Source organism: Littorina saxatilis, linkage group LG12 (assembly GCF_037325665.1).
Source record: "Littorina saxatilis isolate snail1 linkage group LG12, US_GU_Lsax_2.0, whole genome shotgun sequence".
Classification (NCBI taxonomy): Eukaryota; Metazoa; Mollusca; class Gastropoda; order Littorinimorpha; family Littorinidae; genus Littorina; species Littorina saxatilis.
Window position 1 is genome coordinate 75,909,126 of NC_090256.1, and position 14,566 is coordinate 75,923,691.

General features: G+C 41.8%; 2 protein-coding genes and 1 non-coding gene across 3 annotated transcripts in view; 2 read left to right on the forward strand and 1 right to left on the reverse strand.

Annotated features, from left to right (window-relative positions):
* Positions 1-14,562, forward strand: part of LOC138982790 (failed axon connections homolog) — a 170,556-nt gene extending 155,994 nt beyond the window's left edge. The window contains exon 7 of the transcript XR_011460978.1: positions 12,117-14,562. The gene's annotated coding sequence lies outside the window, so the exon portion shown is untranslated. The remainder of the gene's footprint in view (positions 1-12,116) is intronic.
* LOC138982792 (uncharacterized) lies at positions 1,426-6,249 on the forward strand. Its single transcript, XM_070356137.1, has 3 exons — positions 1,426-1,719; positions 2,936-3,128; positions 3,660-6,249. The coding sequence occupies exons 1-3, from the start codon at positions 1,681-1,683 to the stop codon at positions 4,217-4,219; spliced, it is 792 nt and encodes a 263-aa protein (XP_070212238.1). The 5' UTR covers positions 1,426-1,680; the 3' UTR covers positions 4,220-6,249.
* Trnat-cgu (transfer RNA threonine (anticodon CGU)) lies at positions 5,284-5,356 on the reverse strand. The gene has a single exon. It is a non-coding gene; the product is annotated as a tRNA-Thr (tRNA).
* Positions 14,563-14,566: the final 4 nt, after the last annotated feature.

A 14,566-nucleotide genomic window follows, 5' to 3' on the forward strand; every position in this document is an offset into this window, starting at 1 on the left:
CTGCCCACACGACTTACCAAAACGTTTTTCCCGAAGCAAGTGACGAAAATAAGGCTGTATGAACGGACACATCCTGCGGATGAACGGAAACATCCGGTGGATGAACGGAATCAGTTGACACACCGTGGTCATTATAGAAAAAAAATTGCGCTCGCTAATTACCCTCTATGATTATTTAGAACTAACACGTCACGCCACATTTTCAGAGTGACGTTTCTTTGCTTTGACATAATAGATTGCACGAGGCTTTAGAAGAGATCGAGGTTTCAAAACAAGCGTCTTCAATTTAGCTGCCTTGACTGCAGGACATTTTCAGTAAAATACACGTAAGTACAGTATGTAGGATAAACAGAATACTACATGGCTTGCTGTGTCGTACCAGATTTACACGAGTTGTTTTTATAAATATTGTTCACTATTTGAAAAAGCAACGAGTTTTGTATGTGTGTGCGTGTAGAACGATTCCAAGACAACTACTGGACCGATCTTAATGAAACTTCACATGATAGTTCCTGGGTATAATATCCCCAGACCATTTTTTCTTTTGGTGGGGATAAATATCATTGATGACGTCATATCCGGCTTTTCGTGAAAGTTGAGGCGGCACTGTCACGCCCTCATTTTTCAATCAAACTGTTCACGCACACCCGGTACCTCTATTATTTAAGATGTTTCAAAGCCCAGACATACGCGTTGACGTACATGTTCAACTTAAGTTGAAAACGTCTTTGAAAACAACTGAAACGAATTAAAAAATATGTTATCTGACCAGTGTACACACCCATGCTTTGTAAAAGCACTCATGCTTCGTGAATAAAGGTCCCAGGTCTGACGAGCACATTTTCTTCGACGTCAAGTGTTAGGTCGCGCGTCCTCATGTGAAACCTTTAATTGAGCCGCCTTGTCGGGGTGTCAGTTAAGATGTTTAAAACGCAGACGTACGCGTTGACGTACACATTCACTTTAAATTGAAAACGTCTTTGAAAACAACAAACGAATTAAAAATATATATTATCTGACTAGTGTACACACCCATGCTTTGTAAAAGCACCCATGCTTCGTGAATAAAGGTCTCAAGTCTCACTAGCACATTTCTTCGACGTCAAGTGTTACGTTGAGACGCGCATCCTCATTTTAAACCCTTTAAAAAAAAAGTTCCCTGGCTGGGCGCGTAAAGGCGTGTAAAGCTAATATCTCAAGTTTGACTGACGTAAGGAAACTAATATTTTGTACACACCCGAGGCCCCACAATTTCAAGCTACTCACCAAATTTGAGCTCAATCAGTTGACCCCAGAGTACCAGAGATACAAGTCTAAACTGTCGTGGGACAAACCAACAACATCCAAACAGAGTGAAACCTAATAACCGCTTTATTACATAAAGGCGGCTAAAAAAAAAAGAGTAAGTACTAATATAGAGCAGACAACGATTTTTACCGACCCGACAGGGAGGATCACGCGGGGAGGGGAACCCCCGCGGTCACGTGACATTACGTCACATGACCTCATCGTCCTTCCTACACCCGTCGAGCAAGCTGCCGTCTGGTCATACACAGGGCGAGAACGGTGGAACGCTAGTCAAGTTTTCAACTCATCGAAAGGCAGTGAAGGCAGTGTAGCGAAGTGAAATATGATACCCCATTCTTTGAAATTCCTGCACTGCTAAAATAGCATTTCGTCATGAACTTAATCCCTGAGCCAGAAGCACAATTTCGGCGGGTAAGTCGCTTGTTTTTCTTACGTCTACCTTTTATTTGCTGTAGGCTATATTTATCGAGTGCAGCTCTACTAAGAGAGATTCGTTCCTCGCACTATTGTCTTGCTGACATACCGTGTCGTAAGGCTTAAATGCAGGATCAAAAGCACACATTTGCTTTGACTGGTGACACGAACTGATTGATTTTGATGAAACAATGAAAGCACAAAAGGTTACACAACCGTTTGCAAGTGTTGTTTCTGAGAACATGGCGTCGGGCTGTGTGTGCCATCTTGTCGCTATTGACAACCGACCCTCCTTGCTCTTTACTTTTTTCTGCTTTTGGTTCGCAGGTACGCTTCACGCAGATAATCTACTTTCGGTTGGCAGATTTGGCCCATGTTCAAAAACGAAGACAAAGAAACAACATAAACAAACAGTGTTTATAGCTGTGCCTGCTGCTTGGCCCAAACCTAATGTAGTGTTATTTATAGTAAGAACGTCAGAATCGCGTGTTTCAGCATATTAACCTTTACCGTAAACTACCTTGTATACGCCCAGTATCGAGTAAACGCCCACCCCCTACTTTTGGTCAAATTCTGCACACAGGGTACAGTACCTGGTAAACGCCCACCCCCCATTTTTGCACAAACATCACGTGATATCGGTTTGTTCACCGCAGGCCTGTTTTGCATCGACATGTCACATGACTAAAACATAGATAAAGAGATGGAGACATTTCATCACAGGGCCTATCTGGTTCCAAGGTCTTTCTTGTCTACAGCAAAACGGTTTACCGTGCTCAAAAGAAACAAAAGTTTAATAATAGGGTTTCAAGCATTCTTACAAGACAATTTACCAACAGAAACTAGAGATAAAAACAAGGAGAACTATCATTCTCATTAGCGTCTAAAAAGAAAAACAGTTTTGATATTTGTGTGTCGTACTTAAATGATTGTGAGGCGATCGAAATGTTAGCTTGTTATTAATAAGAATGTTTTCAATGAAAACTGTCTGTTTAAAATTAAGTTTTTTAACAGAAAAAATCCACATTGATACAAGAATGGAAAATGGTGAAAAATGTGAGTCAAGAAAGGAAACCGGTGATAAATTATGTAAACTATGTAATACGACTATAATGCAGTTTGATGTCAAGTACATCCAACACAAATTAAGTAAACATTTACTGTTACGCCCCCGTGATGACACTTTTAACTCAGGTTACATTGTATTGTGCAGGAGGTCTCCACAACACATGAGGCTGGAGCAGCTGGTGTTACGCCCCCGTGCAGTCCCAGTCACGTGATGTCCATGACAGCTAGCCCCCCGTATCCCTTGACAACCCCCCTCGCTAACACCAGAGGCATCGTGCCACTGCTCAAACCACTGTGTGGTCAAGGGAACAACTGGAGAGATCTGGCTGAAGCTGTGGGTAAGTTTTCCAATGCTTAGATTTTCGTCCTTAAATGACGACAATAGGGCTTTTTTAATATTCTTTTTTAACCAAGGTCACAAATACTTGAACCACGACACAGAAGACTGTAGGGAGCATTAAAGCTATTACAGCGGTAAGTCAAAGTCAAGTTGCTGAATCTGAACTAGTGCAATAGCTAACAAATAACGACCTACAATGCAGTACCGAGCACAAGTACATGCTCGTTTATGGGAGCTATTGTGCGCGAAGGATTGGTTTATAGGTAGGAACACAAAAGAAAACTTTGAACGTAAACGACAAAAATGATGCGAGAGGAGTGGAATGCATGCGCGTATGAACTTGTGCACGTGAAGTATATTGTTCGACAACATAAAAACATTAAACATGACATAAAAAAACAAAAACAATGATTGCACAGCCTCAACGTAAAATGAGTTGTCGCTAGTCTAGGTTTATTTACAAAACAATTAAACTTACTGTCCTGACTTTGTGAATAAAACAAAGACGCTGTTCTGCTCTGTTATCTAGGCCTCATTTACGGCGACCAGATGGACATCAAGAAAAGATCCAAAGACAACAACATCCACCATCTGCTGGTCGACTGTCTCATCCATCAGTATGGAGACAACGCCACCATCCAAGTGCTGCTCGACGCCTTGCAGAAGACGGGCACACAGGGGAGGGGGGTGGTCAAACAGATGGTAAATAATGGGCTCAATCGACCCCTGGATGAGAACAGAAATGCAGCGGGAGCAGAGGGGGGTGGTTTGCTTGTCAGTAGCGTAGAGGATAGGACCCCAAATACAAGGGCTCCTAAAACCCCAACGACAAAGTCCGGTCTTGCAAAAAACACCGGCTTAGCAGGAAATGATACCATCAACATCAACATTAATTTCAATGTAAATCAGCCGAAGAACGTGCAGTTTGGTGACCATAGCAAAGCCGTCTTCCAAAAGCTGCAACCGAATGGAATGGGAGGAAACACTAACAATAAAGAACCACCTCCCAAGACACCCAATGAAATGAAGGGAAGCGTCATCATCAAAGCCATGATGGCAATGATTGAAGCCTTCCTCAGCCTCGAGTGAAGCAGCTGAAATAATTTATAGCCTAAAGGCACAATGTCCCTAATCGCAATGCTTGCAAAGAGGAGAGTCCTTTTTTTCTCATTAGTTATTGTGTGTGTTAAAACACTGCAAAAATATTTATATATGTAATCTAGGTTTGTTTGCATGCTTCCAGCACCTTGCTTTTCCTCTTTTCGTCAGTTAAGCTCTGTTAGAATTAATCGTAATGTCACCATAACCATAGTCCTCTGCGATAACTTTGGTACTCAGTTTGGTCCCGCTTTTGACCAAGCACTATAACACTTGGAAGACTTGCCGTGCATACATTTAGGCAACCACTAGATTCTCATCAACGGTCTAACGCGTGTCGCCATAAAAGAGTTCAGGAAGAACTGACAGAGTATAACGACGTCTGTTCTTCATGCAAAGCTTTCATGATGACCACAGCAAGATCGCTGGTGTATAGCACGGCAAGTCTTCTCCTTCTCAAGTATAAGCTAAGTCATTGGAAGCTGTATTTATGGATACTCACAACAATGTTCTTGTTGGTGCCTTGTCTCTTTAAGGAGTAAAACCGGCGCGTCCCTCACCTACCCCCACCCCGCCCTTCCCCTCCAACCCGTCAATTATCTTCATTTCGTAATAATAATAATAATAAGAACATTTATATAGCGCTAAATCAAAAACTTTCGTTAAAAAGGCTTGCTCTAAGCGCTTGACATCTAAACTAAAACGTCATTCACACTCTTTACAATGATGTACAAGAACTTCATGTCACACTCTTTCATTCAGTATAGCACCATTCACACAGTTGTTAGTACTTACCTTTATTTTGCTAAACTAGCTGTTTGTTTGTTTGTTTGTTTGTTTGCTTAACGCCCAGCCGACCACGAAGGGCCATATTAGGGCGGTGCTGCTTTGACATATAACGTGCGCCACACACAAGACAGAAGTCGCAGCACAGGCTTCATGTCTCACCCAGTCACATTATTCTGACACCGGACCAACCAGTCCTAGCACTAACCCCATAATGCCAGACGCCAGGCGGAGCAGCCACTAGATTGCCAATTTTAAAGTCTTAGGTATGACCCGGGTGGGGTTCGAACCCACGACCTCCCGATCACGGGGCGGACGCCTTACCACTAGGCCAACCGTGCCGGTTAACTAGCTGTTAAATTTGTGTCTTGGGTCCAAGTAACAGAATACTCTCATTCCACGTGAGGCTGAGCCTGTGCAGATCTGAGCAAGTGAACATGATCTCGTTCACGGGAAGGACAGTACCTTTAAAAACGAAGGCTCGGGTAGTCTCGTTCGGGTGTTCGGGGGAGGGGGTGGTGCGAGTTGGTAGAGATCTCAGCTTCCTCGAGGCGAGCTTAAAGGCACAGTAAGCCTCCCGTAAACCATCACATACTGTCAGGCTTTTACACACATTACAAACAGCCTTTCGTTTAAACGCTCACTGCTTGAGAACATCCTAGGTGCCCTACGTAAAGAGCGAGCAATTTTCAAAGAATTAATTTTTGCGTGGCCAGCCGGATTGTTCAGTATCACAATCGAACGCCTCGTTTTGGCGCTAGACCTAACTTTTAAAATCTAAATAATTAATTGACAGCTTGTTACACAAACATTCTTAAATTATAAAAGAATTCTTTTTTCATCAAGACAAGATAAGTACAATTGGACGATTTGAAAGTTTGAAAAAAGAAAAGCTCGGAAACGTGTCACACAAAACGTCTTTCTCGAAGCAGACGACGGTTCTGCAAAGCGCCAATTCCTCTGAACGGTCAACCGCCACCGCTCTAGTTCGTGTGAATTGCAGCCGTTTGTTGCGTTTTAGATTCAGAGGTACACAATAACGTGCTATTACAGATAAGCTTACAGCGAGTCGCATTGAAATCACAAACTGAGGACTAAATTGTGAGAAAAAAAAGGAAACTAGATCACACGGGTTTACGATGGCTCAAGGGTAAGATAAACCACGCAAAAATATATTCTTTGAAAATTGCTCGCTCTTTACGGAGGGCACCTAGGATATTCTCCAGCGGTGAGTGTTTAAATGAAAGGGTGTTTGTAGTGTGTGTAAACTGAAGCCTGACAGTGTCTGTGATGGTTTACGGGAGGCTGACTGTGCCTTTAACGAAGGTGGTCCTCATCTCCTCTTTCTTGCTGCCGTCACCTTCCACGACCCTGAACATCCGATTGGCCCGTAGAGTGCTCTGAAAAAATATGAGTATTCGAGTACACACTTTGAGCAGGAAGAACGGAAGCGGCGTAGTGGTTAAAGCACGTGCTTTGGGTGCTCGTGGACAGGAAATCCACAAAGAAGGTCTTACAGTGTGTATGTGCAGAATTCTAAACTTTGTTTGACTGCCTTCATTCCACAGTGTCAGTTGTGAGCTTACGGTATCATTCCCAACACTGTATCCGTAGTAATAAGACTGGCCGTGCATACATTTAAGCATACACACTAGATGCTCATGAACGGTCTAACGCGTGTCGCCACCAAAGAGTTCAGGAAGAACAGACGTTCTTCGTGCAATGCTTTCGTGATGACTAGTCAGATCGTTCGTGTATGGCACGGCCAGTGTTCCGCCTCCCCTCATATCTGGCACCGCATCCTCCTTTTCTTTGTTCTCCGTTTGGCCTTCTATGCCCGATGCCGCACCAACACGACGGCCGCCCCAACTCTGTTTCTCTTATCTCCTGCAGCCTTTTTGTTGCAGTTGTGTTAAGATGACGGTGGTGTTTAACATAAAGTGACTACTCCATGAGACATTCCGTTACAAACGGAAGTACAATACCAGATGCGGCTTCAGCAGTTATTGTGTCCAGGATAAAATCAATCCTGTCGGAACTGCTCGGAACTGACCGGTAATCAGTTCAGACCAATTACATGTTTCCGGGCACTCTGGTCCACTCAGCTGAAAATGGATACCTGGTCCTATTCAGGTTCGCTGAAGGTGGAGGCAGCGCAGGGAAGAACATGGGCACTATCCTCATAAAGCTGGCCCGAAAGATGTTGAGATCCTTAGCAAAGGTGGAGGCAGCGCAGGGAAGAACATGGGCACAATCCTCATAATCTGGCCCGAAAGAATGTTGAGATCCTTAGCAAAGGTGGAGGCAGCGCAGGGAAGAACATGGGCACTATCCTCATAAAGCTGGCCCGAAAGATGTTGAGATCCTTAGCAAAGGTGGAGGCAGCGCAGGGAAGAACATGGGCACTATCCTCATAAAGCTGGCCCGAAAGATGTTGAGATCCTTAGCAAAGGTGGAGGCAGCGCAGGGAAGAACATGGGCACTATCCTCATTAAGCTGGCCCGAAAGATGTTGAGATCCTTAGCAAATCGTTCTCCTGTGACCGCGTTTTGTGCGTGTTTTTTTTTTATGAATGTATTTCATTTTACTTAAAGGCATATGTACGCGCTCCCGTGTTTACAAAGTGTAGTTTGCCCATAATCGATGTCAAACGCACCATAAGACCATATAATGACGATATGTCACCATGCGCGGACCATAATACATGCATTACAGCTTGTTCTAGCCTCTGAAAAAGTGAGGATGTCAACAAAGCCGCGGTGTTAGCTCCCTTGCATCAACGTTACATGTGTTGCCAAATCTATAAATAGGACGATCCAGATCAAAATGAAAATTAACATATCTCAACATTGAAGGGGTCCTAGACCACAATATTTTGCAGGGAACTTAATTTAGCATGTCTCCAGCTGTTGGTAAAGCAATTAGCGTGTATAGTCATCGAGTACATATGCCTTTAACCAGTTCTGTCACAAATAAGCCAAATTCCCAAATTCGCCTATGAAACAACGTCAGGAATTACAGCCGGTGTCCTAGGATGTTAACACTCTCATCCCCCTCACCAACCCCCCAGCCCTTCTTCCCCCCACCCATCTCACCCCTCCTCCAGCTCCTCCAACACACACTCACACTTTCTCCCAAGGACGAAGCATAAGAAAGTGCTGAATAAAAAGTGTGGCTGCTATTCGTAAACCCATGTGGTGTTACCGACGATGCTGCCAAAAGATGGTCTTGTTTTAAAAAATGACAATCTAGCAGACCCCTGGAAAACCTGCTCTATCCTTCTACTTAACGCACAGGTTCAAGAAACAACTCGGTCGTGTGTGTTTTTTCTCATGAGCCGTTGAAAGATGAAGGCATAATATCGAGCGGATTATGTCATTTATGCAATGTCCGCTCGATATAATGCATTTGTGTTTCAAAAACATCAGATTGGACCACAGTACCTGGTTGTGGCCAGTAGATCAAAGGGCCGTCTCGTATAGCTTCTTGTATTAACCAAAGAACATGAGAACCGATCTGAACTCATCTGGTCTACTCACCACACCCAAAGCCTGCATTCATATTCAGACAAGCCTCCCGAACGATGGAGACTCTTAGTAACTACAGTCATGGTCAAACTGCAATGTTTGAGATGCAAACAATACCTTTTTATTTGGCAAATTGGGTCAGTTTTGCAATTTCGAAGAAAGGGCTGAATTTCGAGATATGCTTTCAGTTTTGAAGGCTTGTGTATCTCTGCCTGAAATGACCGGACAGCAGGGGATCGCTGAAAACAGCGTGCACATTCTCCTTTAAATACGCACCTTGCTTTCTCCTACTTCTACTCTTTGACAGATCAAAAGACCTCTCCATTTCCTCAGTTTTACTCATCGCAGTTCCAGGATTTTTATTTGTGGGGGAGCCACTGTTTTTATCATCTCAGATATTCAGATTTGACCATCTCTGTATTTGCTAAAACCTCGGGTTGCGTGTCTGAACTGAAGGATTCAGCAGGCTTTGAATTTAGTGGATCGGTCGGGTGGGTTCAAACCCGTTTCTTCTCCTCTCGTTATTGGGAGAATGTTATACTGGAGGGTTCTTTAATGAAGTGATCCCAACCAGACACGTAATCAGTAATACAAGCTTCTGAGTGTTCCGCTGTGGAAATGTGAGAAGACTGGTCGTGCATACACTAGCTGTCCATCAACAACAGTCTAACGCGTGTCGCCACTAAAGAGTTCAGGAAGAACAGACTCTTGAGACTGAGTATTATATGACGTCTGTTCTTCGTGCAATGCTTTCGTGATGACCACAGCCAGATTGTTACTGTATAGCACGGCCAGTCTTTCCTTTTTATATTTAGTCAAGTTTTGACTAAATGTTTTAACGTAGAGGGGGGAATCGAGACGAGGGTCGTGGTGTATGTGTGTGTGTGTGTGTGTGTGTGTGTGTGTGTGTGTAGAGCGATTCAGACTAAACTACTGGACCGATCTTTATGAAATTTGACATGAGAGTTCCTGGGTATGATATCCCTAGACGTTTTTTTCATTTTTTTGATAAATGTCTTTGATGACGTCATATCCGGCTTTTCGTGAAAGTTGAGGCGGCACTGTCACGCTCTCATTTTTCAAGCAAATTGGTTGAAATTTTGGTCAATTAATTTTCGACGAAGCCCGGACTTCGGTATTGCATTTCAGCTTGGTGGCTTAAAAATTAATGACTTTGGTCATTAAAAATCTGAAAATTGTAAAAAAAATAAAATTTTATAAAACGATCCAAATTTACTTTCATCTTATTCTCCATCATTTTCTGATTCCAAAAACATATAAATATGTTATATTTGGATTAAAAACAAGCTCTGAAAATTAAAAATATAAAAATTATTATCAAAATTAAATTTTCGAAATCAATTTAAAAACACTTTCATCTTATTCCTTGTCGGTTCCTGATTCCAAAAACATATAGATATGATATGTTTGGATTAAAAACACGCTCAGAAAGTTAAAACGAAGAGAGGTACTACCCCGCTCTACTTGTCAATTTCACTGCCTTTGCCATAAGCGGTGGACTGACGATGCTACGAGTATACAGTCTTGCTGAAAAATTGCATTCTGTGAGTTCGACAGCTACTTGACTAAATGTTGTATTTTCGCCTTACGCGACTTGTTTTTACATTTAGTCAAGTTTTGACTAAATGTTTTAACATAGAGGGGGAATCGAAACGAGGGTCGTGGTGTATGTGTGTGTGTGCGTGCGTGCGTGCGTGTGTGTAGAGCGATTCAGACCAAACTACTGGACCGATCTTTATGAAATTTGACATGAGAGTTCCTGGGATTGATATCCCCGAACGTTTTTTTCGTTTTTTTATAAATGTCTTTGATGACGTCATATCCGGCTTTTCGTGAAAGTTGAGGCAGCACTGTCACGCTCTCATTTTTCAACCAAATTGGTTGAAAGTTTGGTCAAGTAATCTTCGACGAAGCCCGGACTTCGGTATTGCATTTCAGCTTGGTGGCTTAAAAATTAATTAATGACTTTGGTCATTAAAAATCTAAAAATTGTAAAAAAAAACCTTTTTTTATAAAACGATTCAAATTTACGTTCATCTTATTCTCCATCATTTTCTGATTCCAAAAACATATAAATATGTTATATTTGTATTAAAAACAAGCTCTGAAAATTAAATATATAAAAATTTTGATCAAAATTACATTTTCGAAATCAATTTAAAAACACTTTCATCTTATTCCTTGTCGGTTCCTGATTCCAAAAACATATAGATATGATATGTTTGGATTCAAAACACGCTCAGAAAGTTAAAACGAAGAGAGGTACAGAAAAGCGTGCTATCCTTCTCAGCGCAAGTACTACCCCGCTCTTCTTGTCAATTTCACTGCCTTTGCTGTGCGCGGTGGACTGACGATGCTACGAGTATACGGTCTTGCTGCGTTGCATTGCGTTCAGTTTCATTTTGTGAGTTCGACAGCTACTTGACTAAATGTTGTATTTTCGCCTTACGCGACTTGTTTCTTCTTATATGTGTGTGGGTGTGTGTTTTTGTTTAACCGATTCCATCTCAGCAAGGTATGCTTGCTACACCAGTTGTCAAAAGAAACGCGGCATGTTGGTTTTGGTACTAAACTTATCCTGAGGCTATTTCATCTTGACATAGACTAACATGTTTCGCGCTTTCCTTCCTCGGCCTCAGTAACTCCAGCGTGAGATATGCTGTATTCTTTATCCTACGCTTGCGGAGATTGACACGAACGGAGTCAACTTTACAATCGTCCGTCAATCGGACGGAAAACTGCACTTTGCTTTCATTGCTGTTACTTATTTGTTCTCTTTACAAATGTGTTAACATTGAGGATATATTGCCATCGGTATGCATAAAATGGTACTGTTTCCATACGCGAGTTCTACCCCCATCTGGAAAGTGGCTTGCTCATGAGGCCAGTGAGTCTGAAATAATAGAACAGAGTTGCGTACATGTATGCACGACAAAGACAGCGGAAAAGACAAACTTTTCGCGCAGGCAGACACAGATCTAGAAAGATCTCCCGAAAAATGCAATGTTTAACAAAACAGACTTGTAAAACGTCATTCACAAAAACTGTGGCGGCGTTCATTTTTGTTCGGTCAGTCAGTAGATGTCTCTACAAGCATGGCTGATGTGGTTAACCTTGTCAAAGCGTGGTTACGCCAAATGTTTGTTCTCTTTTGTTTTGAAGCAGTGAGACATTATTGCTATTCAGGCTTTGGCGTGGGACAGAGTTTTCTTGCACACTCGATTAGCTGATGTCTAACTCAGTCTGACGGTTTCGTTTGAAAATTAACATAATCTTATGTGAAAAAACCTCTGTCCTCAACAACAAATATGAATAGCAATACAAATGGTAATCAGTTATATGTTCGGCGGAAAGGTCATACAGTTCTCAAGTAAACATCGTGGATGTCTTTTTATTTTATTTGTTTATTTGTTTGATACATCAGTCAACCTCCTAGCCGAAAAAGGGGTTACATGAAAAATACAAATTGTAACGTAGTGTGTACCGTTTATGGTTGTGGTGTTCTCTGCAACATATTCTGCATCAAGGGCCTTCTATTTTACTGAAAGTAGTAGGGCGGGGGTGTAGCTCAGTCGGTAGCGCGCTGGATTTGTATCCAGTTGGCCGCTGTCAGCGTGAGTTCGTCCCCACGTTCGGCGAGAGATTTATTTCTCAGAGTCAACTTTGTGTGCAGACTCTCCTCGGTGTCCGAACACCCCCGTGTGTACACGCAAGCACAAGACCAAGTGCGCACGAAAAAGATCCTGTAATCCATGTCAGAGTTCGTTGGGTTATAGAAACACGAAAATACCCAGCATGCTTCCTCCGAAAGCGGCGTATGGCTGCCTAAATGGCGGGGTAAAAACGGTCATACACGTAAAAGCCGTGGGAGTTTCAGCCCATGAACGAAAAAAACAAAACAAAAAACCCAAAAAAACTGAAAGCACTTTTTCAACATGAGAGTACTCACATTTGACTTGAACAGGAAAGGCAGAAATAATAGTGTTTACTTCTGTATTAGGTGATTAAAGAACGTGATCTTAATAAAGTGATTTTATTGTACATGAATGACAGGTATTTGTGAGTAGTTCAACATTTTGTGAACGTGATAATCGGCAATACGAAAGCGTTTCTCTTGAGTGGGCAACACAGAAATATACATGTATGAGTACTTCTTTATTATGTGACAATATGATGTGATTATTGTCAGCACGAAAGCAGTTCACTTGAACAGGCAACACAGGAATGTATGTGTGTGCTTTTGCGTTATGTTACAAATACAATAAAATGTGATATTCACCAAAATAAAAGCATCTTACTTGAACAGGAGCAATACGAACCATACGTATATAAGTACTTCTGTGTTATGTGATAAAAGAATGTGATCTTTACCAAACTAAAGTGATTCCCTTGTACATGACAGATGAAGTATTGCAGTACTAATGCATTGTGTGATAAAAGAATGTGATCTTTACCAAACTAAAGTGATTCCCTTGTACATGACAGATGAAGTATTGCAGTACTAATGCATTGTGTGATAAAAGAATGTGATCTTTACCAAACTAAAGTGATTCCCTTGTACATGACAGATGAAGTATTGCAGTACTAATGCATTGTGTGATAAAAGAATGTGGTCTTTCCAACATGAAAGGGATTCGCGTGATCAGAAAAAAAATGCATAAGAGAATTACAACGCAGCGTGATGTGATCAACAGGTTCAGCTTTCTTTTATTTCTTTGTCGCATGGTTAATGTATGAATAAATAACACAACAAGAAGAGCAAACGCTCGATCGAGTCACTTTCGCAGTTCTGAATATTATATGAGGCATCAGATGGACAGGAAGAAATTGCTATTCACAACACAATACAGATGTAAATAATTTGATGTAAAGAATAATCCTATAAAGTTTGAATCAAATCCGATGAATAGTTTCAGAGATATATTTCAATTTTTTTCCTTCAAGAAATACCTGTGACCTTGAAAAAGGTCAAAGGTCACCAAAGCCAACGTCAAAGTGTAGATGTCACTGGGAGTCACGTTCACATAAAATTTGAGCCCGGTCACTTTTATAGTTTCCGAGAAAAGCCCAACGTTAAGTTGTGTGTTGCCGAACAGAAAAGGCTAGTTATCTCCCTTGTTTTTCTGATAACGTTCGTAAAAGGCTACAGATGTAAATACTTTGATGTAAAGAATAATCCTACAAAGTTTCAATCACATCCGATGAACTTTGTCAAAGATATAAAATGTCTAATTTTTCCTTTGACGCTGACCTGTGACCTTGAAAAAGGTCAAAGGTCAACGAAACCATCGTTAAAGTGTAGAGGTCATTGGAGGTCACGACTAAACAAAATATGAGCCGGATCGCTTTGATAGTTTCCGAGAAAAGTCCAACGTTAAGGTGGTGTCTACGGACGGCCGGCCGGCCGGACGGCCGGCCGGACAGACTAACACTGACCGATTACATAGAGTCACTTTTTCTCAAGTGACTCAAAAACAAAGCCCAAAACAGTCCGTTTTTTTCAAGGCCTGAAACTTTTGTTGTGACCTTGGGATCTGTATCGTGCGCATGCGTGCACACGGGGTGTTCGGAAACGGAGGAGAGTGTGCACAAAGTTTACTCTGGAAAATGAATCCCTTACACAACTATCAAGTGGCGTGGATATTTAATTTAAAAAGTGCGGTATTTTTTAGAAATTGCTCACAGGAAACAAAGTTGTAGGCAACTATAATAAGGCATTAAGCTTTTGTTTAATTATTATCATTGTGTTAAGTGTATTATTATTTCGCGAAAACAATCATTTGGTGTGTATACAGATCAGACGCCTCTAACAAGCTGCAAATGAAAACTTCACCAAATTATCACTTGCCGATCTACTTTAAGACACAATAAGCAGTCCCCCCCCCCCCCCCCCCCCCCCGTTTGTGGCACTGTTAACCCTTGGTACACCCTTTGCTTCTTTGGTTGTTTTTTTTTAGTTTGATGGAATTGAAGGAAGTCAATAAAATAAAGGAAACTGTGGGCT